The sequence below is a fragment of the Vulpes vulpes genome, chromosome 15 (genome assembly GCF_048418805.1).
Source record: "Vulpes vulpes isolate BD-2025 chromosome 15, VulVul3, whole genome shotgun sequence".
NCBI classification, from domain to species: domain Eukaryota; kingdom Metazoa; phylum Chordata; class Mammalia; order Carnivora; family Canidae; genus Vulpes; species Vulpes vulpes.
In genome coordinates this window covers 57,984,191-58,009,330 of record NC_132794.1, presented here as the reverse complement: position 1 = coordinate 58,009,330, position 25,140 = coordinate 57,984,191, and the positions used below count along the sequence as shown (strand labels likewise).

General features: G+C 37.0%; 1 protein-coding gene across 9 annotated transcripts in view; it reads left to right on the top strand.

The window, feature by feature from the left end:
• The window catches only part of ATOSA (atos homolog A), an 86,359-nt gene extending 70,215 nt beyond the window's left edge, over positions 1–16,144 (top strand). For 8 of the 9 annotated variants that reach the window (XM_072738575.1, XM_072738574.1, XM_072738578.1 and 5 more), the window contains 6 exons: positions 284–363; positions 1,075–1,183; positions 5,494–5,652; positions 10,615–10,683; positions 12,693–12,892; positions 15,561–16,144. In XM_072738575.1, the coding sequence (XP_072594676.1) occupies positions 284–363; positions 1,075–1,183; positions 5,494–5,652; positions 10,615–10,683; positions 12,693–12,892; positions 15,561–15,714 (771 nt within the window). In that variant the 3' untranslated portion in view covers positions 15,715–16,144. Of the gene's footprint in view, positions 1–283; positions 364–1,074; positions 1,184–5,493; positions 5,653–10,614; positions 10,779–12,692; positions 12,893–15,560 lie in introns of all 9 variants that reach the window. The other variant, XR_003234354.2, reaches the window with a different exon arrangement.
• Positions 16,145–25,140: the final 8,996 nt, after the last annotated feature.

Below are 25,140 nucleotides of genomic sequence, written 5' to 3'. Positions count from 1 at the left end.
GGATCCCATGTAAGATTTGGTTTTAGAAAAAAACAAATTCTGCTTCTTAAAAAGTCAAAACCTGGTAAAAGTGCTTTTATTAATTATCTGTTTTCTCCTATCAGTTAATAAAATGAGAACATAAGAACAATATGTAATACAGAGCATGATTGTAAGTAAGGTGTTTTGGGAGAAGTTTTATTATTTGTCAGATATGCTTAGCTTTCTTTTGAAAAGTGTTCTATCAATTCAAGAAAAAAATTACAGTGTTTTTAAATATCACAAATGAATATTTTGATCTTAGGTTCCTCAAAGAAAGACACAATCAGGTTGTTTTGATTTGGATTCTTCATTACTGCATCTGAAAAGCTTATCGTCTAGAAGGTATTTATTCTAAAACTCGTTTGTGTATGTGAAATACTACTACACTCATTTCTAGTCTTGGGGAATAAATATTTTCTACAAAAATCACAATTTTAACAGGAATATTATTTTCTAGCTGTCATTTTCAATATTATTTCACACACAGTTATTAAGGGTGAAGAAGGGAGAAAGTAAGACAATGAGTAGCTATATTGGTCATCATAAACACTTTGGTTTTAACACTTAGTGGGCTTGAGTATTTCTGGTCAATCACCTTCTCCTTTGCCTTATGCTTCTTTGCAAAAAAGCCTTAGAAATGTGTTCCATGTTGACAAGTAAATACTCTCATTATTTTCTTTAGTCACATAATTTTGCCTTTGTATTCTCATTTTTCACTGAAAATGAAGACTGAAAGAAGGCTGCATTGTATATTTCTAGTAAATGCCACTATATGATAAATTATACATTCAATCCTGGAACCTTCCAGAGTTTTACTTATATTTTTTGTCAAATATTATAACACAGACTACAAAATCAAATCAGGATTTTAAACTAGATATTTCCTATCTTAAAATTTGGTAGGATTAATTTTTTTTTTTTAGGATTAATTTTTTATCATGTAGTTTAAGTAAATTTGAAATTGATCAAATTCTCCTAATTTAATTTTGTACAAAAGGTAAATTAGAAAATGTTGTGTTTAATATGTTTGTTTGTTAATTTTCTTTTTAATAGTCCTCGACCATGTTTAAACATTGAAGATGATCCAGATATTCATGAAAAACCATTTCTGAGTTCTAGTGCTCCACCTATTACAAGTCTTAGTCTCTTAGGAAATTTTGAGGTAATGTTTTTAAGAATTTTAAAGAGTTGACATTTCTTATCCTAGATCCAGGGTGCTATTTATGTCATTTGTTTGTGAAAAGGAAGTAAATAAATGGATTGTATTTTTCAAAGCTTTGAAATCACCTTCTTTCCTTTTCATTTCCTTTTGCCTTTACTTTTTGTAAGAAGTAAAGTTAGAATTGTTGGCAGTGACATCCTCAAATTGGGTACCTTGTGAGGAAGATAGAGGACTTACATAAAGTGGAGTAAGGTGTCCATTACTCTGGCTAAAGGAGGGAGTTAACCACACCTTACATGGTAGTACTGACTCTGATACCCAGGAATGAGAATAGTGGGCTCATAACACCCCCTTCATGATCAAGAAGGTTGATATTCAAAATCAAATAGTTCTTTAAACTATATTTGTAACTTTGTTTCAAATCTAAATCTATTCTAAAATAAGACTATTTTTTAAAAATTGAATGGGTAAAGGTCTCCAATAATGTGCCATTTTATTTAATAAGAATAGTCCTACTTGGGATCAAGATATCACTTCAGAGATGTTGAACTCTCTCTATTCTCTGACAGTATTTTAAAATTGCATAAGGCCACTGAGTGTCAGATGTTCTGCAACCTTTGTATTATAAGAAAATTTGTGAAGGGAAAAAAGAACATCTGACATGTAAAAACCTTAGGAAAAGGAAGATGGTTACAAGATTAGTACACTGGAATGTATTTGTACATTTGTACAGTTATACATACATTTTCATTCGACTTCAGTAGAAAAAGGTACAGAGAAGTTCTGAGACTGTCCAACTTATAGATCCTTTTTAATTTATACCTGTCCTTTGTATCAAGAGTTTATTTCTTTTTATTGTAGCCATATGGATATGCCACAATTTGTTTATTCATTCACCTGATTTTGGACCTTTGGGTTGTTTCCAGTTTTGGTCTATTACAAATAAAGCTGTTGTAAGGGGTGCCTGGGTAGTTCAGTTGGTTAAGCATTTGATTCTTGATTTCAGCTCAGATCACGATCTCAGGGTCATGAGATTGAGCCTTGTGGAACCCACTTAAGATTCTTTTCTATTCCCTCTCCCCTCCGTCAATTGTGTACTCTCTAAAAAAAAAATAAAACAAACAAAAACACCTGCTGTGAATATTCATATATGCATTTTTGTGTGGACATAAGTTTTCATTTTGCTTGGGTAACTTACCCAGAATGGAATGTCTGGGTAATATAATAGGTATATGTTTAACTTTTTTTTTAAAGATTTTATTTATTCATTCATGAGAGACACAGAGAGAAAGAGAGAGAGAGGCAGAGACCTAGGCAGAGGGAGAAGCAGGCTCCATGCAGGGAGCCCGATGCGGGACTCCATCCCGGGTCTCCAAGATCACACCCCAGGACAAAGGTGGTGCCAAACTGCTGAGTCACCAGGGCTGCCCTATGTTTAATTTTTTAAGAAACTGCCAAACTGTTTTACAAAGTGGTAATACAATTTTTAATGGGAGCAAAGAGCCCCACTCAGGGCTCAATCCCAGGACCCCCTGATCATGACCTGAGCCAAAGGCAGGCACTTAACCAGGCTGAGCCACCCAGCATTCCTCACACCCAACATCTTTATCCATTGATCTATTGATGGACACTTGGGCTCTTTCCATAATTTGGCTATTGTAAATAGTGCTGCTATAAATGCTGCATGTATTCCTTTGAATTAATGTTTTTGTATTTTTTTGTGTAAATACCCAGTAGTTTGATTACTGGATCATAGGGTAATTCTATTTTTAACTTTGTAAAGAACGTCCATACTGTTTTCTCTAGTGGCTTCACCAGTTTGTGTTCTCACCAACAGTGCACAAGGGTTCCTTTTTCTCCACATTTTTTGTCAACACTTGTTGTTACTTACGTTTTTGATTTTAGCTCTTACGACAGGTCTGAGGTGATCTCTCATTGTAATTTGAATTTGCATTTCCCTGATGATGTATGATGTTGAGCATTTTTTCATTTGTCTGTTGGCCATTTTCATTTCTTTGAAGAAATGACTGTTCATGTCTTCTGCCCATTTTTAAATTGGATTATTCAGTTTTTGGGTGTTGGGTTGTGTAAGTTCTTTACATTTTTTTTGGATACTAACCCTTTATCACGTATGTCGTTTGCGTATATCTTCTCTCATTCAGTAGGTTGCCTTTTAGTTTTGTTGATTGTTTTCTTTGCTGTGCAGAGGCTTTTTATTTTGATATAGTCCCAATAGTTCATTTTTGCTTTTATTTCCCTTGCCTCAGGCAACATATGTAGAAAAATGTTATTATGGCTGATGTCAGAGACATTACTGCCTGTGCTCTCTTCTAGAATTTTTATGGCTTCAGACCTCACATTTAGGTCTTTTATCTACTTTTTAAATCTATTTTCTCTAATAAACATTTTATTTATTTATTCATGAGAGATACAGAAGAAAGGCAGAGACATAGGCAGAGGGAAAGAAGCAGGCTCACTGTGGGGTGCCTGATATGGGACTCAGTCCGAGGACCTGGGGATCACAACCTGAGCCAAAGGAAGATGCTCAACCACTGAGCCACCTAGGTGCCCCTGAATTTATTTTTGTTTATGGTGTAAGAAAGTGATCCAGTTTCATTCTTTTGCATGTGGCTGTCTAGTTTTCCCAGCACCATTTGTTGAAGAAACTTTTTCCCATTGGATATTCTTTCCTACTTTGTTGAAGATTAATTGACCATATAGTTGTGGATTTCTGGTTTTTCTATTCTGTTCTATTGATGTATTATATCTGTTTTTTGCCAGTACCATGTTGTTTTGATTACTACGGCATTGTAATATAACTTGAAGTCTAGAATTGTGAGGTCTCCAGCTTTGCTTTCCTTTTTCAATATTGCTTTGGTTATTTGGTGTCTTTTTGGGTTCCATATAAATTTTAGGGGGTTTTTTTCTAGTTCTGGTGAAAAATGCTGTTAGTGTTTTGATTTGCATTAAATATGTAGATTGCTTTGGATAGTACAGACTTTTTTTTTTAAGATTTTATTTATTCATGAGAGAGAGAGAGAGAGAGAGAGAGAGAGAGAGAGGCAGAGACACAGGCAGAGGGAGAAGCAGGCTTCATGCAGGGAGCCTGATGTGGGACTCCATCCCGGGACTCTAGGATCACGCTCTGGGCCGAAGGCAGGCGCTAAACCGCTGAGCCACCAAGGGATCCCCTAGTACAGACATTTTAACAATATTTGTTCTTCTATTCCATGAGCGTGGAAGTCTTTCCATTTATTTATTTGTGTCCTCCTCAATTTCATCAGTATTTTATAGTTTTCAGGGTATGGTCTTTTTTACCTCTTTGGTTAGGCTTATTCCTAGGTATCTTACTATTTTTGGTGCAGTTGTAAATGGGATTGTTTTCTTAATTTCTCTTTCTCCTGCTTCATTATTAGTGTATAGAAATGCAGTGGATTTCTGCACACTGATTTTGTGTGCTGAGACTTCACTGAATTCATTTATCAGTTCTAGTAGGTTTTTTTTTATGCAGTCTTTAGGGTTTTCTATATATAGTATCATGTCATCTGCAAATAGGGTTTTACTTCTTTCTTACTAGTTTGGGTGCTTTTGGTTGTCTAATTGCTGTGGCTAAGACTTCCAGTACTATTTTGAACAAAATAGTCTTGCTCCTGACCTTGGGGAGAAAAGTTCTCAGTTTTTCCCCATTAAGTATGGTGTTCACTGTGGGGTTTTCATAGATAACCTTTATTATGTTGAGGTGTGTTCCCTCTAAGCCTACTTTGTCGAGGGCTTTTATCATGAATGGGTGTTATACTTTATCAAATGGTTTTTCTGTATCTATTGAAATGATCATATGATTTTTATCCTTTCTCTTATTGAAGTTATATATCACATTGATTGATTTGCAAACATTGAACCCCACCCTTGCATCCCTGAAATAAATCCCACTTGATTGTGGTGAATGATTTATTTTATTTTATTTTTTATTTTAAAAAATTTTTTAAAGATTTTATTTATCTACTCATAGAGACACAGAGAGAGAATGAGAGGCCGAGACACAGGCAGAGGGAGAAGCAGGCTCCACCCAGAGAGCCCGACGTGGAACTCATCCAGGGTCCCCAGGATGATGCCCCAGGCTGCAGGTGGCGCTAAACTGCTGTGCCACCAGGACTGCCCCTGATTTTTTTTTTAATGTATTGTTGGATTCTGTTTGAGTAGCTACCATTTTCTAGTGCTAGAAAAGATAATAATGTATTTCTTTAAATGAAAAAAAATGAATATATGTCAACTTCTAAAATTTATTTCTTAAAAATTATTTTGTCTTCCAGGAATCTGTCTTAAACTATCGGTTAGATCCTCTTGGCATTGTTGATGGTTTTACTGCTGAGGTAGGGGCAAGTGGTGTTTTCTGCCCCACACATTTGACTCTTCCAGTCGAAGTGTCATTCTACAGTGTTTCAGATGATAATGCTCCCTCTCCTTATATGGCAAGTATTTTAAAAATTGTCTTTGTTGGCTAAAATCAACCAATTTAATGACAGATGTCTTTAAATTCAAAGAGATTTAAGACTGCTTTCTGGCAATGCTTGAAAACATTAAGCATTTCCTAACAAAACTGAAGGCTGAGTAGAGACTAAAATATCAATATGTTGCCTCATAACTTCTTTTCCAGGTAGCTCTAACAACAAATTTCCTCTTTCACATTTGAGGATCTGCTGAAAATTTACTTGTTTCTATGTGATTTGAAAACATGATAAAACTTTGATTAGTGACACTATAATTTCATATCTCTGAGAGTTTACACAAATTCTCAAGTGCTTACTGTGCTCACTGGTCCCCAAGTGTCATCTTCACACGTGATCCTCATCTCAGGAAGATCTAGGTAAAGATTTGGTGAATTAAATCTTCAGTCAGATCCTTTCACCGCCTTTTTCCTATTTGTTTTGAGATGATTTTTTTCTAATCTTAGCTATTTCTGTTTCCATACTAATGTTCTAATGGAGAGAGTAAGAGCAGTTCTGAACTTTATGATCTTATGATTTCATCTTTCCCATTTTTAAATTCTGATCGCTTGAAGATAAAATAAGCCTTCAACTGCAAAAATGATACTGCATCCTACTGTGTGTTTAGTATCAGCCCTTTGCAAAGGACAGAAAGGAAAAAGAGACTAATGATACAAGTCTATAAGAAGTTTACAGTGATGATATCAAATACAGAGTCAGATCTGTGTTTTCATGTTAGATCTTACTTTGAGAAGCACAAATTGCTATAGTCTCAGAACTATACTGTTCTGGCCTTGCTACTTGAATTTTCCTAGCTTACCACATGGTCCTATTGATTCGTCTCCTAAGATCCTTCTCTTCAACCTTCTTGATTTTCAAGGACTAAAAGTTGTGAAAAGGGATTCTATGCAATTGAGAAACAACAAAGGAAAGGAAATTATACATTTTGGGGGACTAAATATAGCCTATTCATTATTGGCCCAGTGTGCTCAAAAAAGTTATTTTAGCCTTACTCCATTTTAAGGGTGAAAAAAATTTTTTTTAGATTTTATTTATTTATTTGAGAGAGAGAGACAGAGAGAGAGGGAGAGTGAATACAGGCAGGGGGAGGTAGAAAGGGAGAGGGAAGGAGATTCCCCGCTGAGCAAGGAGCACCATAATCCTGGGCTCCATCCCAGGACCCCAGGACCATGAGCTGATCCGAAGGCAGACGCTCAACTGACTGAGCTACCCAGGTGCCCCTGAAAATTTTACTTAAGAGCCTGATCAGTGTTTCACACTTCGGTTTAAAAAAAAAAAGAAAAAAGTTTTGTCTGCTCATTTACTCAAGTTTTCTTTCCCCAGTAATATTTACATTTATGGATCATAGATCATAGTCCTAAAGATGCACAACATTATCAAAAACAGATCCACCCCTTCACAAACCTGTCCAATTGTGATAATTGAGCCACCTGTTAATTAATTTTCCATGGAAAGCTATATTCACTTTTCCAGTATGATTTTGAAAAAATAACAGCTAATATCGGATAACTAGTGACATGGAATGTACAATTGACTTAAGTTCAGTATCAGAATAAATGTATTATGCTAAAATGCTTATGATATTAGAATAGAGCTATAAAGGTATCCATTTTGCTTTACCAGGACATAAAAAGTCTCATCAGTTTCGCATATTCTATTGGCACTTAATAATTACAGAATGGAGATATAAGGTCTACCATATTGTAATCTGTCATAATGTATAAAGTCTCCATTGACCAGTAGGGTGGCTTAGAAACAAGATAAAAGTAAATGGCTGGAAATCAGCTCAAATAAATATCTTTAAGTGAAGTTTACAAGTAAGAGAGAATTTGAACTACACTTTTTAAGATTTTATTTATTCATGAGAAACAGAGAGAGACAGAGAGAGAGAGAGAGAGAGAGAGAGAGGCAGAGACACAGTCAGAGGAAGAAGCAGGCTCCATGCAGGGATTCTGCAGGGAGCCTGCTGTAGGACTCGATCCCGGGACTTCAGGATCACACCCTGGGCCAAAGGCAGGCGCTAAACCGCTGAGCCACCCAGGGATCCCCTGAACTACACTTTTAAAAGGCATTAATCTTTGACCTTGATTGACATCTAAAAAACAAGATTGGGATGCCTGGCTCAGCAGTTGAGTGTCTGCCTTTGGCTCCGGACATGATTCCAGAGTTCAAGGATCAAGTCCCACATCAGGCTTCCCACAGGGAGCCTGCTTCTCCCTCTGCCTATGTCTCTACCTCTCTCTGTGTGTCTATTATGAATAAATAAATAAAATCTTTTTTAAAAAATTAAATTAAATTAAAAACATAGGATTAAGAGATAAAGGGTTTTGTCACTTTGTCTCCAGAAAGTACTCACAAATGATTACAGCTTTTGATATTGGAAAGGGTATAAATCAGGTTATTGAGTTGACTTAATCTGTCCTTTAAGATTCCCTGACTTGCTTTTCTATGATAATATTCTTCAATAAACTTTCCATTATGTAATTAAATTTTTCTAGGTTAGTTTATTCATTAAGAATGGGTTCCTTTTGTAAATGACCTAATTCAAATCTTAGACCACGAATCTTTCCTACTATAAATTAATAAACTTAATTTTGTTTCTTCAGGGAATCTTATTTATATTTTGGTAGTTTGGTATGTTTTCAAAGGACTGATCACATTTTGATAAGATAGTGTATCATAGACCAGCAGAACTGAAACACCAAATTCCTACTTTTTACCTTGGGACCTCTCTTCACAAATAATACAAATGGCTCACAAAAGTAAAATTTTGCACAGAAAATTTTGTCTTTGTGGTGTAGAAGTGGTACAGGACTTTTCATTAAATAATTCCTTAAAAATTAGCTCAGAGTCACATAATCTCTTTGTCCAGCTTCGATATCAGTGGTAAAAAAGTTCTCCAACTGCTACATTGCAATATTTCACTGTTTAGAAATTATTGAATTGGTGAAACCAGTAAAATGGTCTAAAGAATATATGCCAGTGGTAACTTCAGTTATCATTATTAACAGGATCACATATTATTTTTTGTATTTGTAATTCACCAAATTAAGATACACTTTGTTCAGTTTTACTTATTTCATATTTTCTATAGCAGAGTAATTTGAGGAATTTTTGTGTGAGATTTTGACCCACCTTAGTTTATATTAACCTTCTATTCCATTCTACAATGCCAGAAGAAAATGTATTTCTCTTCTTTATGTAAAATAAAATAAATGATAGGTAGATGCATTAATATGCTGCCCAACTAAAATAAATTATTAAAATACAATAAATAATAATTATAATAATAATCTTAATGAAATTCCAAGTAAGTTCTCAATTTCTGTTTAAAATTCCTGATTTGCCAATACCCCTACTGATCTTATATTGCTTAGACGATTGTAAAGTGTTGGCATAAAATATAAGGTTTTAAAATGTGCATACTGTCTGTATAAATTCATTTTAGTTACCATTACCATGTTCTGAAAACTATTAAAATTGTTGTATTAAAGGAAATAAGTAGAGGCTTTATAGAAGTTTTGCCCCACCAGTTTTCTTATATGTATTTACTGGAAGGTAGCAAGGAAGAACAATAATGTATTGCACGTAGCAATGTGATTATAAAGTAGCTTTTATTTGGGTATATTTTACTTACTTTTTCTGGAACTAGGAAGTAGAGGGGCATTATATATCATAGCTTTTTTTCAGATGAAGCAGATTATTAGGGAGAAATTGTTTAAGCTTCATCAGTGACTCTTTTTGTTTAGGAATACAGTTTGTTGAAAGCTTTTTCTCATGCTTTAAATAACCATGTGGTAAATCAGATTAGACAAGAACGACCTATGTCCTTTCAGTGCCCTTTTCCGTGAACATTTCGTAATATTAATGTGCTAATTTAATAGTCTGAGGATGGCCCTTGATTCACATAGCAGAGTTTGGCCCTCCTTTTTACCCTTGTGCTCTTTATTCCTTCCTCAACTTTCATCTGTCTTACAAATCCAACAGAGATGTTTGATGGGACAGTCCTATTTTATATTTACGTTTACTTAAGGTCATGTTTTGGCATGTACAATATGAAATGATGGGATATGAAATATAGAACATGCAATATTCAACTTAACTACTTAAAACTGTTACCCCAGTTAAAACAAACGAATCAGCCTTCCTTTTTTAAAGCTATCTAAGAATTAAATATCACAGTTACCATCTGTAGTCATTTGGTCATCATGGTTACCTAGAAACTTTCACATATTAAATCCTAGCTTTCCTTATTTTAATTTATGCTTGTTTCCCGTTGTTTGGGCTTCTGTACTGATTAGAATATTATTCTCAGAAACTATATAGTACAGTAGTGCTTCTCAAATATATAATATTATCTGGGGGATCTTAAAATACAGCTTTGATTTGATAGGTCTAGGGAGAAGCCATAAATTGTGTGTTTCTCAGTAGTTTACAGGTGATGCTGATGATGCTGGTATGTCTTTAGTCAAAAATCCATATTTTAATTTAACTTACTGACTGAAGAATTAACTTCATTGTTAGCTGAGACCTAGGCCCTTCTGCATTCCTGACTTTTTGTATGTCCAAAGAACAATAAATTGATTGCTTCTTCATTTCCCTCTTCCCATGTTATATAGAAGGGAATAATCCTATCTTCTCCCTTTATTTTCTTTTTAGTTAAGGAGCTTCTTCTGTATTGTATATCTTAATAGAAATTGCAAGCACTGTGATATGTTATTTATTACAACATCTCCAGGAAGAACAGTAAATTGTTTTCTTTTGGGTGGGACCCTCACTATTCCATACTCTGAATATATCTATTGATGGGAATATTTTTTCATATAAGTAGAATTCTAAAATTTTAGTAATTATGTGATTTATTATTCTTAGTCTTTTATATAAATTTGCTTGAGTTTGTACTCAATTTGTCTTCTTTTTTTCAAGGGTGTGATTACTTTAGAGTCCCTTGGTAAAAGGGGTTATCGAGTACCTCCTTCAGGAACGATACAAGTGGTATGTGTTTTATAGCCTACAATTGCAATAATCATTCTCTCACATACATATAGAACTTAGCCCTTTCTCCTGCTACTGCTGCTGCAACAACTTTGGTAAGTAACAGTGGGGCTGCAGCTTTCTTTGGAGTTTCCCTGCTCTGCCCCAGGAATGGCCATGTTGGGGACCTTCATAAAAGGAAAGCATAAATAATCTAATGAAGGTGAATACTTTAGAAAAATAGTTTATGACAGTTTACATAACTTAAATAGAGCTATTTTCAATGTAATTAGAACTTAACATTACTAGTGTCTTCTATTAATATAATTAGCCAGATTGAGATTGACTTATTTAAAAGGAGACCTCAAATATTAGTATTGTTTTGTCAGGAACAAAATTATATTATCCCTGTGTAATAATTTCTAAGTTAATTTACTAAGATGGTTACACAAAGTAGAAATGTAGTCTGACAGATGTGTGGGCAGAGAAGGCATCCTTTCCTTTTGGTCTAGGTGTTGATCTAGTTTTGGCTCAGGAGAATTCCTCTAGCCCAGAGCAATCATTCATCATCATTGGTCTTGGATTCTCAGAAGAGTTATTTGATATCAAGGCCAGTTTGCGATTAAGTTCATCTCCAAATCAGATCCAGGATAATCCTGCAGGCCCAGAAGTCTATTACAAAGCTGGCTCTTGCAGACTGAAAAGAATCTGATATTTCTCAGTTATACCTCAATAAAGCCAAAATTAAAAAATAAAAATAAAATAAAAAAATAATAATAAATAAAAATAAAGTCTAGCTAAGTTCCTTACACTCGGAATCTGGTCTAATTTAATAAACCTTTTTATGACTTTTGGCCTCAATGTGATCAATGCTTTACCAGACCACTTTTACTCATCACCTTTGTTTGAATACAGCAAGGAGTCTGTTTGAGGACTGCAACTTTAATGATTAATTTTAAATCTGAAATTTAGGTTTATCTTTCATTCCTTATATGGTTTAATTATGTATAAACATGGTTTGAACTCTTGGCTTACTAGTTGTTGTGGTTGTTGACTGTATTAGCCTTAATCTTAAGACTCACGAGATTTCGAAAGTTGGATCATAATATTGATATATTTCTCATTTTGATTCAGTGAGTGATGTCCAGTGCCACGGATGAGCTTCTGAAAGCATGGGCACCAAGTTACCTATTGATGTGTTGGTAATTTGGTTAAAGTCAGATCAGCAGCTTGGGGTCTTGTTTAAAAATTAGTACTTTAAAAATAGTATTCCTCCAATTATTGATAGCCAAGTATCAATTGAATTTACTTCAGTCTTCACCAACGATACATATTTTGGTCTATTATGATATTGATGATTTTTTAAAAGTTTAGTAATCACTACAGTTTTTGCAATGAATCCAACTGTGAGAACATTAAGTATTTTTCAGCCTCCTTAGTAACTAAAAATAATGAACTTTATTTTCTAAACCTGGAAAAATTTCCAAATAATAAAGTTTCTCTTTTTTGAGAACATATTTTTTATTTTATATAACTATATATACCTAATATACCAAAAAAGTCTAGTTTTACCTAGCTATTTTACTTTAAATGTTTTCTATTTACTCACTATCAAAATTTGAGGAAAATTAACATTTTGAGCACTTTGCAGTTGATATACTGTAATAAAGCTAATGTTTGAAATAAGTGAACTGGGTGTTCAGTAAGAGTATATTTTGCTTACTTTAATGGAAGCATTTCCTAAAATCTGAATAAAAAGTAAAAGCTATGTGTTGTCTCATATGAAATTTGTGACTAAAATTTTTTATTTGTTACAGGATTTTATAATGGGAAATAAAAATTAAACCATTTTTTAAAAATATTGAATATAACTTCATCAACTTCAAAATGTTAACTTTAGTTCCCAAAATTGAATTATATCCACTGGGATTAACTTATTATTTAAAAACCTATTTTATTATCGTCACAATCATCTTACATCAAATCAACAGGTCACTTTTTAAAGAATGATTTTTATGTTGTTTCTTTAGACCTTATTTAATCCTAATAAGACTGTGGTGAAGATGTTTGTTGTGATATATGACTTACGAGATATGCCAGCCAATCATCAGACATTCCTACGACAAAGAACTTTTTCTGTACCTGTTAAACAAGAGATGAAGAGAAGTGTTAATAAAGAGAACATCCGACATACAGAAGAACGGTTATTACGCTACCTCATACATCTGAGGTAATGTTTCAGATAAATATGAAAATACGTTACTTCAGAAGAACAACTCCAAAATTTTAATGTAACACCTGTCACTCTAACTAGACCAGTGTCCTTTGGAATTTGCTTTATTTGGAAACTCTTCATATGCCAAGATGCAGAAAACACATGGCATATCTTCCTGCAGTCATTGTTACTTGTTGAATCAGGAGAGTTTTCATTTGTAGCTATGTAATGTAAAATATTTTATATGAAAACAAATGCTGACATATCTAGGGTGGTCAAAACATTTTCAAAACCAATAGAATTTTAATATGAACCACATACGTGGTTCCGTATTTTCTAGTAGGCATATTTAAAAAAAGTAATAAGAAAAAGGAAAGAGTAATGTGTTTTATTTAACCCAACATATCCAAATGTTATAATTTGAGTATATAATCAACATAAAAATTATGAATGAGGTATTTTACTTTTATCAGACTATTTGAAATCAAGTATAGATTTACATGAACAAGCATAACTCAATTTGAACTAGCCACATTTCAAGTGCTCAATAGCTACATGTAGCTAGTGGCTACTGTATTGGGCAAGGAAGTTTTTAACCTTCATTCATTTAACAAATATTTATGTGTCAGATATGCTTCTGGGCATTAAGGAAACAGCAAGGTGAAAATCTCAGTTCCCAAAGAGTTTATATTCTAATAATTCCATCAGAAGTACTTTCTCCTCTAACTTTTGCTACCCAAATCACAGCGCTAGGTTGTGGGAAACTGTTTGCCCTGGGGGTCCAAATTGCCAGTATTCTAGGGTTAGGTTTTCGGCCCTGAAATCATAGTGTAGCTCTCAGGCAATGAGCAAATCTATTGTTTAACAGAGAGCTGAGTATCAGCGTTTTGCTTATAACTTTGTTCTTAGTAATTTTCTGATGCTGTTCATAGTAAGTTCTCAATCACATCAGTGAGAGTAATTCATTTTAGCCTAACTCCTTACTCTGAAAGTCCCTATTCATAAGAAGGAGGCACCTCTCATCAAGGCTGCAGGCAGCAGACCTCTTTAATCTGCTGTGGATGGTGACCACCAGCTATCCTTCAGTAGATCTGCTGTGTGGTGTCGGGAATGAATAAAGAATGAGCTGTCCACTCAAGTCCCATGTTTGGAAAAGCCCATAAATGGATTCTCACATAGTACTGCTTAATTGGTACTCTTACCTTGGGGTCTTCTGCTGGGGTTCTGCATCCTGAGGACATGTTCAACTCATTCAGTGTTTTTAAACCCAATTCTACCCTACCTGTCATGAGCCTAATGGGAAATGTTATACAGATTGTGGGAATGAAAATCTGAAAACAGATTTGGAAGACTTTTATAAAGAGAAATGATATGAAATAGTAGACTATAAGGATAGCTCCCAGCCCAATCTAGGATGAGATTCAACTCTCTCTAAACGTTCATTTGATACCATTCCTCTTGAAGTTTAACCACTGTAGCCATACATAACCAACATTGTCCAAAGCGAACGTCAACTACCCCAGCCTTTATAATCCCTACATAGTGATTAAATACTTTAAATCCTGGAAAAAAACCTCTTTGGGAAATAAACCATATATGTACGAGTATGTTGTACTTCCTAAGGGTCTCAGTTTTCTTCAGATTGAGAAGGTGAAAAAATTCAGAATGAGTGAGCTGACATTCAGCTCACATATAACTGACCACCAGATTTTTCAGCTAATTTAGAAGTAAAATTAAAATTCGCAATCCCAAAGAGTATTTCTGCTTTGCAAAGGGAAAACCGGAGAGATTAGCACTAAAGCGTATATTTGTATGTTTGATCGTCTTCCAGATAAACTTATATGTATTATGTTATATATATTAGGGGAGGATAGACAGTTCAATACACAGTTTTCATAACCATTTTCATTTCACTACAAACTTTTGTCTTTTTAATGATGATTAGGGTTTATTTACCTAGCCATTACCAATGATAGCAGTAATTCTCCTCAGTACTTGATTATTTTCTGTGATGACTTTTCAAGTATGGAATCCCTTTTAATGTACTCACAATTGGAAGAGGGCACATTATATGAAATTGGATGTGACCAGAGGATACTAGGTCTGCAAAGCCCAAATGTAGTATGATTGACTGATGTGAACTGAAACCTAACACTGTAGATGAGGGAGTGTGCACGGGATATGGTATCAGGGATGAAAAGTAGGATGGTGTGTGAAACAAGCAAGCCTTATAGAAAGAAACATCTCTGATACTATGAAAAGCAAAGGGAGTTCCAATGTTTAGAGAGTAGTAAGGAAGAAGCACTTAAATAGCAGCACATACTTTGGCCATAGAAGACTAAATAAAGGGATCCTTGGGTGGCGCAGCGGTTTAGCGCCTGCCTTTGGCCCGGGGCGCGATCCTGGAGACCCGGGATCGAATCCTACATCAGGCTCCCGGTGCATGGAGCCTGCTTCTCCCTCTGCCTGTGTCTCTGCCTCTCTCTTTCTCTCACTGTGTGCCTATCATAAATGAATAAAAATTTAAAAAAAAAAGACTAAATAAATATCTTTTTAGAGAGTTACTCTTAATATTGTAGCAATACTAATTCTTCCTATTTTGAAATTTTAATTACTCAAGTTTGTGTGTTTTAAAGACTCAGTCCCTGAAATGATGCATCTTTCTGTTTGCTTGTTTGTTTAGGTTCCAGAGTTCTAAATCTGGAAAGATCTACCTCCATAGAGATGTACGGCTCCTGTTCTCAAGAAAGTCCATGGAAGTTGATAGCGGTGCTGCATATGAACTCAAATCTTACACTGAATCGCCAACAAACCCTCAGTTTTCACCAAGATGTTGATAAGGAGTGACAATTTAAAGTATTCGCTCAGTACCCAAGTTTGAAAGTAAAAATTAGTGTAGAACGGAGTGTACCAATTAACAACCAGGAGAGTGGATCCTCTCCTGTTATCCTGGACCAGTTTTTATTAAAGGATTCCTGGAATGAGATCACATATTCCAAGTAGACTGGAAACACTCATGTCCTAATAATCCTTTTTGTACTGTTGAAACCACTTCATTGGACGTGTTGCAATAGCAAAAATCCCCCCAGTTAGATTAGTGTTTACACATTTTATTTCTCAGTTATTTAATATTTAATGTTTTCCTTAATACTCAAGTGATGTTTGTCTCTAGTGTTCTAATGTAGCACAAATCCTATGTAAAATCATACTATGTATTTTTGACATTAATGTTGAAATCCAAAATATATGCACAAGTCTTTAATTTTGTGTGATGTGTTTTAAGTACTATTCATTTAATTTATTGGAAATGAGAATGAAATGTTGAGCTTCTTTAAGATTAACGCACTATGCAAGCATGTGTACCTTTTATATCTCCCAGGTTTAGTTTTTACAACACGCCACCCAGGTTGCTGCCTCACGTGCTAGTCCTTTAACATACTGTTTGGGCAGTCCAGTATGGACTAAACTGCTTCACATTCCCTTTGCAAGTTCAAATCATTATGCCCATTCATATTCCTTCTAGAACTTCTTATCCCCCAAACAATTCTATTTTTCCTTAATTACTACTACAGAGGCTTTACATTAAATTGCTGTCCCATGCTAGATAACTTTTGCAAATTGTTAAAAAGAATATGTACTTTGAAAGCAAATTAGTATTTATATTGTAAATATATGGAAAAACCCAAAGAAATGTGTATTTGGCTTTTATTTTTAGATGAGACATTCATGTGATTGAGTAAATTCCTGGTAGCCATCAGACAGTTTCCATTCTAGCCTTAAAGCTCGCAAGACAATAGAGAAGATGTCTTGAGCTTCTTCTCCAAAGAAATGTATCACTTTCTTGCTCAGGGTCAAAATGAAAAGAAGGCATTTGGCAACAACGAAGAGAAGAACCACTGAGCAAGGGAACTTGACTAAATGCATCAAAAGCCCTCCCTCCATTCCCCTTAGAGCAAAGAGTGGTTGTAGATGTTTGTGCAGGGACAGTGGGTATCAGATAATAAGGCACAGATACTGGAATGCTGGTACAAATTTGTGAATGCAGGTTAGAGAATATGTACCACACAAGTAGGCCACACCAGGAGATCTGGGGCTCAAGGACCAGGTGAGTGCTTTGGAATTTGGGAGGGTGGAAGGTCTTTAGTTTGGGACCCAGCTAATGGATAGACTATTCAAGAGAAATCTGACCAGTGATGAGTATGTAGATGTAGGTTGTGGATGGCCAGCAAGAAGCCTCTTTTAAATTTCTTTTAAGATAGCCGGGCGCCTGGGTGGCTCAGCTGGTTAAGCGTCAGAGTCTTGGTTTCCGCTCAGGTGATGGTTTCATGAGGCTCAGGTAATGATCTCATGCCTCCTGAGATCCAGCCCCTCATCAGGCTCTGTGCTCAGCAGGAAGTCTGCTTGAAGATTCTCTTCCTCTGCCACTTCCCCCACTTGCACACATGTTCTTGCTTGCTCTCTCAAATCTTTAAAAGACCAGCTAAAAAAGAGAAAGCTATTGATATTCCATAAAGCTAAAAAAAAAAAAATCGATGGCACAAATTTATGAAGATTTATTCTTAATTTTCAAGCTGTGGAAACATGGAATTAGGACCCCAAACATTTGGACTGAGTCCTAGCTCTAATAGTATCTGATAGGACTGACTCCAGGAATTCTATAATCTTTCTGGGTCTGTGGATTGAGAATATGGGGTAATAATATTGATAATATGCCTTCTTAAATTCTGTCATTTGATTCTTGGAATAAGCATTCCAATATATGTATCTGGATTTCTTACACATTTGACCAAAGTAAATATTGATAAATCTATATAAAACTTAGAAAACACCAAGCAGTTAAATCATCAAGATGTCTTTTCAAAAAATAAAAAGATTTTATTTATTCATAAAAGACCTAGAAAGAGAGGCAGAGACACAGGCAGAGGGAGAAGCAGGCTCCCTGAGGGGAGCCGGATGTGGGACTTGATCTCAGGACCCCGGAACCACTACCTGAGCCAAAGGCAGATGCTCAACCACTGAGCCACCCAGGTACCCCTCAAAATGTCTTTTTTAAATTAAAAAGTTATTGTTTCTTTGATCTCTCCAGTAATCCAAAATTTAGTGATGTATGTTGCATGCAGGTGTCTTTTTCATGTGGATACCTCACTATAACCTTTCTAGAATTATTTCTAATCCATGGTTTTCCATGTTTGGAGGCATCTTTATTTGAGGTAGTTGTGTGCAGTAGTGAAGGGGAGCCACAGAGGAAGAGGGTGAAGCTGACATCCGGCTAAACAGGGAGGGGCTCAATGTGGGGCTCAATCCCAGGTTGCTGGGATCATAACCTGAGCCAAAGGCACTTACCCGACTGGGCCACCCAGGTGCCACTTTCTGAGTATTTTAAAGAAAAGTTCAAGAAGATGATTGAAATATTTGGGTGCATCCTGTACTCTTGCTGGCAAGTTTGTTTAAGGGAAACATGTACTGACATTTTATCCCTCTTCCTAGGACCTCTTATGCACACACGGTTTTTTCCAATTGAGGTATGTCACCCAGTCCCTGTCTGCTCTCACTTGCCCTGGCTCTAATTCTAGCATAATAGTTCTTTTCCTGCCCTTCTTTTTTCACAAGCTGAGACTTGACCACACTTCCTTAAAAAAAAAAAAAAAAAAAAAAAAAAAAAGATTTTATTTATTTATTCATGAGAGACACACAGAGGCAGAGACATAGGCAGAGGGAGAAGCAGACTCCATGCAGGGAGCCTGATGCAGGACTTGATCCCAAGACTCTGAGATCATGCCCTGAGCCCAAGGCAGACGCTCAACCATTGAGCCCCCCAGGCGTCCCTTGACCACACTTCCCATGTCACACCTCTTTGTATTCATAAATTGAGTGTTGGCCTGTAGGTAAAGCTACTAACAGACAACTGGTTCACCTGTGGCAGATAATAGAGATCTCCTCCCTTATTGCAGGATCACTGAGCAGTTTCACAGATTAACAAAAGAAGCCATTCTGATGGGATCCCTGGGTGGCGCAGCGGCTTAGCGCCTGCCTTTGGCTCAGGGACCCGATCCCGGGTCTCCAGGATCGAATCCCACATCAGGCTCCCGGTGCATGGAGCCTGCTTCTCCCTCTGCCTGTGTCTCTGCCTTTCTCTCTCTCTCTCTGTGACTATCATAAATAAATAAAAATTTAAAAAAAAAAAAAAAAAAAAGAAGCCATTCTGATAACTTGCTTTAAAAAGGAACTCCGGGGCCTCCTTGGTGGCTCAGTCAGTTTACCCACCGACTCTAGATTTTGGCTCAGGTCAAGATCTCTGGATTGTTGGATCAAGTTCCCTGTGGAGGCCCGCATCAGGCTCCACACTCAGCAGGGAGTCTGCTTCAGATTCTCTCTTCCACTCTGTCCCTCCCCACAAAAATAAATAAATTATATTTATTTTTTATTTTTTAAAGAACTCCAAGTCATAAACAAACTGAGGAAGTCTTTGGAAATTTTCTTATCAGATAAGAGTAAGTGATGAAATAGGGACTGAATGGAAGGCATTCAAAAGAAGATTCCCTTCTGCTGTTTTCCCCCAGGATGAAAGGAAAACATTTCTCTTTCAAAGCTTCATTCTAAGGATTCTCACTCTTGCCTAATTAGTTTCATGAATGAAAGTGATTCTTTTTCAATTTTAAAATATTCATGCAGGGGCACCTGAGTGGCTCAGTCCATTGGGCATCTGCCTTTGGCTCAGTTATGATCCTTAGGTCCTGGGATCAATCCCCATCTGGCTCCCTGCTCGATTGGGAGTCTGCTTCTCCCTCCCATTACTCCTGTGCTTTCTCTCTCAAAATCTTAAAAAAAATTCATGCAATATGTGTTCACCGTCATTTTTTCACACTATCTAATTATGTAAATGTGAAAGTCCTTTTCTCTGTCCACCCTTTTAGCTATTACTTTACAGAGGTGGTAAATATTAAAATTTTGTATTTGACACTATGTGGTCTACTAGACCTAGGAATACAGTGTCAGTCTAGGGAGGAAGAAGGCCTTTCATCATGGTAGGAATTCATTCTCAATTCCTAAAAGTATATATATACATCAGAATCAGCCCATTCCACTCCATAATGGATCATCTATGGGAAAGATATCCTTTCTAAAAATTTTTATTAAGGTATAGTTGGTGAAAGAATGTATTTTAAACTTGGATACTGAGAGGAAGAGAGTGCCTACTATGAATATGCCATGCACTGTAAACAATTTGTTATTTAATACTTAGAGCCATACTGCAGAGAGTGTAGATCCATAATGAAAGAAAAAGAAGCTTGAAAAGTTTGTCCAAGGTCTCACTGTCAGTAGAAGACTCAGGATTCAAAATATAAGTTAAAGCTTATATCTTTTCCAGTCTACTACACAGGCATCTTGCCTCTTTTTCATTCTTGTTCCACTAGTATTATGGTCTGGCATAAGATATACTTTTCATCAATATTCTCACCAATAAAATATAATTTGCATGTGATAAGTGAGATTTATAAGGCAATGCCTGTTAATCATTAGGGGAAAAAAGACTTAAGAAAAACAAAGACTTTAGGAAGGAGTGTCCTAAAACTGCTCAGAGGCCATTCAATTTAGTATTTGGTCAGGAGGCATGCAAATAATGTTGATGAAAAGTTTAGAAACACATTGTGGTAAATATTTTGAGAGATTTTATTTTTGAGAGAGCAGGGTGAGGGGAGGGTTGAGGGGCAAAGGGAGAGAGAGAGGGTGTCTCAAGCAGGCTCCAAGCTCAGTGAGTAGTGCAGAGCCCGATGTGGGGCTCAATCCCACAACCCCAAGATCACCACCTGAGCCAAAATCAAGAGACGCCTCACCAACTGAGTTACCTAGGTGCTTCATTTTAAGAAATTTTAAAAGTTTAAAATTTGTAGAGTCTCTTTCAGACCCCACTGTTCATTATTCTTTTTAACTCATTCAAAATCTTCCTGTTTGTATTTTTTTTAAGATTATGTTTATTTACTCATGAGAGACAGAGAGAGGCAGAGACACAACAGGCAGAGGGAGAAGCAGACTCCCTGTGGGGAGCCTGATGTGGGACTTGATCCCAGAACCCTGGGATCACCACCTGAGCCAAAGGCAGACACTCCACCACTGAGCCACCCAGGTACCCCCATTTGTATTTTCAGTTTATATAAAGATCTTTCATTTTACTCTGTCTCTAGAGAATGGCATCCTCCAACTTCTAAGTTCCATTTCTAAAACTCAAGTTGTTGAAACAGCTCTCTCTCTTTACAGTTGGCTGACTTGCTTATTCAGGTAATGTTTGTTTCCAGGGCTTAGCTCACAGAATTCATCATTTATACTTAGGGTTTTGGGCATTCCGTTTGTCACTTGGCTTCCTGAGTTGATCTTTCAGGCTCTTCCTATATCTTCATTTCATAAATGTATTCGGTTCTTGGGCTGCCTGGTTGGCTCAGTCAGTGGAGCATGCAACTTTTGATCTTGGGTTGTGAGTTTGAGCCCCAAGTTGGGTGTAGAGATTCCTTAAAAATAGTCTTTTTCAAAATTGGACTGGTGCCACCACTGAAACCAAGATGGCCAGGAGACTGGTTGCTTTCTTCAAGCATGCCTGGGCCAAGGAGCCAGTGCTGGTTGTGTCCTTCACCATTGAGGGCCACTCTGCAGTTCTGCCCACCATCAGCCCCCTCACCAAATACACCACCATGATCAACCAGGCCACACCCTACAACTATCCAGTGCCCCTCTGAGACCATGGGTACATGCCCAACATGCCCTGGTCCCCAGCTTAGATTGACTGAAGAAATTGTGAGCACCTTTGGTGACATGGAGGAGGTCCCCTCCCCTGCGGACCATAAAAGCTGAAGCCATCATAGAGGGAAAATGTATTCTTTTCTTGATATTTGTTATAATATCAGCAATGATGCAGGTGGATTTCCTCTCTCAGCTGCTTGAGGAGTGGATAGGGTGGGACATCATCTCCTTTACTTTGACAAACTCTTGAGCTAGGGCACCAACATCTCTAAAATACTGCTGATCTCTTTTAAGCTTTTATATACCTACCAAGTTCCAAGCCTGAAAAATCTTGTGCATGTGTGGATCAGAATCACCAGGGGGAGCTTTCGTTAAGCATAAATACTTGAACCTTGCCCCACACCTAACAAGGATCTCTATTAATAGGGTTTCTCAGTGATTCTAATCCCTGGGGCCAATTTAATTAAAAATAAATAAAATTTAAAATTCAGTTTCTTAGTTTTTTTAGTCATCAAGCATTAGTAATGCCTGATGGTCAACTAGAGGCAATTGGTTTTTTTTTTATTTTTTTAATTTTTTAATTTTTTTAATTTTTTTATTTTTTAGAGAGGAATGGTGGGAGGGCCAGAGGAAGAGAGATAGCCTTAAATAGGCATCATGATCTGAGCAGAAATCAAGAGTTGGACACTTTAACTGCCAAAGCCACCCACGTGTGCCTGTTTCTTTCTTGTGATTTTGTTTTGTTTTGTTGTTGTTGTTGTTTTAATGTAGGCTCCATGCCCAGTTTGGAGCCCAACACAGGGCTTATACTCACCAACCTGTGATCAAGACCTGAGATCAGCTTTTTCGCAACGGGTTTGCCGCCAGAACACAGGTGTCGTGAAAACCACCGCTAAACCTAAACCAAAGTGGGAAAGGAGAAGACTCACATCAACATCATCATCATTGGACACGTAGATTCGGGCAAGTCTACCACTACTGGCCATCTGATCTACAAATGTGGTGGAATCGACAAAAGAACTATCGAGAAATTTGAGAAGGAGGCTGCTGAGATGGGAAAAGGCTCCTTCAAGTATGCCTGGGTCTTGGATAAACTGAAAGCTGAACGTGAACGTGGTATCACCATTGATATCTCCCTGTGGAAATTCGAGACCAGCAAGTATTATGTGACCATCATTGATGCCCCAGGACACAGAGACTTTATCAAAAACACGATTACAGGCACATCTCAGGCGGACTGTGCTGTCCTGATTGTTGCTGCTGGTGTTGGTGAATTTGAAGCAGGTCTCTCCAAGAATGGGCAGACCCATGAGCATGCCCTTCAGGCTTACACACTGGGTGTAAAACAACTAATTGTTGGTGTTAACAAAATGGATTCCACTGAACCACCTTACAGCCAGAAGAGATACGAGGAAATCGTTAAGGAAGTCAGCACCTACATTAAGAAAATTGGCTACAACCCCGACACAGTAGCATTTGTGCCAATTTCTGGTTGGAATGGTGACAACATGCTGGAGCCAAGTGCTAACATGCCTTGGTTCAAGGGATGGAAAGTCACCCGTAAAGATGGGAATGCCAGCGGCACCACACTGCTTGAAGCCCTGGATTGCATTCTGCCACCAACTCGTCCAACTGATAAGCCCCTGTGTCTGCCTCTCCAAGACGTCTACAAAATTGGTGGTATTGGTACTGTCCCAGTGGGTTGAGTGGAGACTGGTGTTCTTAAGCCTGGTATGGTGGTCACCTTTGCTCCAGTCAATGTTACAACTGAAGTAAAGTCTGTTGAAATGCACATAAAGCTTTGAGTGAGGCTCTTCCTGGGGACAATGTGGGCTTCAATGTCAAGAACGTATCTGTCAAAGATGTTCGTCGTGGCAACGTGGCTGGTGACAGCAAAAATGACCCACCAATGGAAGCAGCTGGCTTCACAGCTCAGGTGATTATCCTGAACCATCCAGGCCAAATCAGTGCTGGATATGCACCTGTGCTGGATTGTCACACAGCTCACATTGCTTGCAAGTTTGCTGAGCTGAAGGAAAAGATAGATCGTCGTTCCGGAAAGAAGCTGGAAGATGGTCCCAAGTTCTTGAAATCTGAGGATGCTGCCATTGTTGATATGGTTCCTGGCAAACCTATGTGTGTTGAGAGCTTCTCTGACTATCCTCCTCTGGGTCGTTTTGCTGTTCGTGACATGAGACAGACGGTTGCTGTGGGTGTCATCAAAGCAGTGGACAAGAAGGCAGCTGGAGCTGGCAAAGTCACCAAGTCTGCCCAGAAAGCTCAGAAGGCTAAATGAATATTATCCCCAATACCTGCCATCCCAGTCTTAATCAGTGGTGGAAGAACAGTCTCAGAACTGTTTGTGTCAATTGGCCATTTAAGTTTAATAGTAAAAGACTGGTTAATGATAACAATGCATCGTAAAACCTTCAGAAGGAAAGGAGAATGTTTTGTGGACCATTTGTTTTTTGTTTTTTTTTTTTTTTTGTGCGTGTGTGGCAGTTTTAAGTTATTAGTTTTTAAAATCAGTACTTTTTAATGGAAACAACTTGACCAAAAATCTGTCACAGAATTTTGAGACCCATTAAAACAAAAGTTTAATGAAAAAAAAAAAAAAAAAGACCTGAGATCAAGAGTCAGAGGCTCAACTGATTGAGCCACCCAGGTGCCCCTGACTAGTGACAATTGTACTGGATAGCACAGATACAGATTATTTCCATCATCACAGAAAGTTCTGTTGGACAGTACTGATATGGAATATATAAATGGCAGTTGAAGCTATGAGGTGGAAGTGATCTGGAGAGTGTAAAACTTGAAGGAGATCCAAGGACAAGATTGTTAGAATCCTCCCATTAAGAGTAAGGTAATGATTCAACAAAGGAGATTAAGAAGGAACAGCCAGAGGAGTAGGAAAGAATAAAAGTGTAGTATCCTAGAAGTCAAGAGAAGTAAATTTTGAAAAACAGGATGTTGGTGATCAGCGTGCAATTTAAAATATTAAGGTACATGGTTAATGATGCAGAGGAGTGTTACCTGGGGAAGGATGACTTCTCAGGCCCCCACAATGGGGCACTGACTTTTGTAAGTTTCCCATTGGCCAAAGTCTGCCTCCCAGAAATTCAAACTTGCCCTCATGTGAGTGTCCTATCTTTCAGGAACAGAATCTTTTTATCCAAGATCACATATACTTATTTTTTATATATGTGGTCTCAGATTTTAACTCGAGGTCACAAATACATTCATTTAGGATATATACCAGAATGCCAATTTATTAATAAAAATACAACTGTTTGGGGCACCTGGATGGTTCAGTTGCTTAAGTGTCTACCTTTGGCTCAGGTCATGATCCCAGACTCTCGGGATCCAGCCCTGCAATGAGGTCGCTGCTCAGAGAGGAGCTTGATTCTCCCTTTCCCTCTGCTATTCCCCTTGCTTGTGCACTCTCTCTCTCCCTAAAATAAATAAATAAAATCTTTAAAAATAAATAAATAAACAAATAAATAAAGTGTTTAAAACAAAAATACAACTGT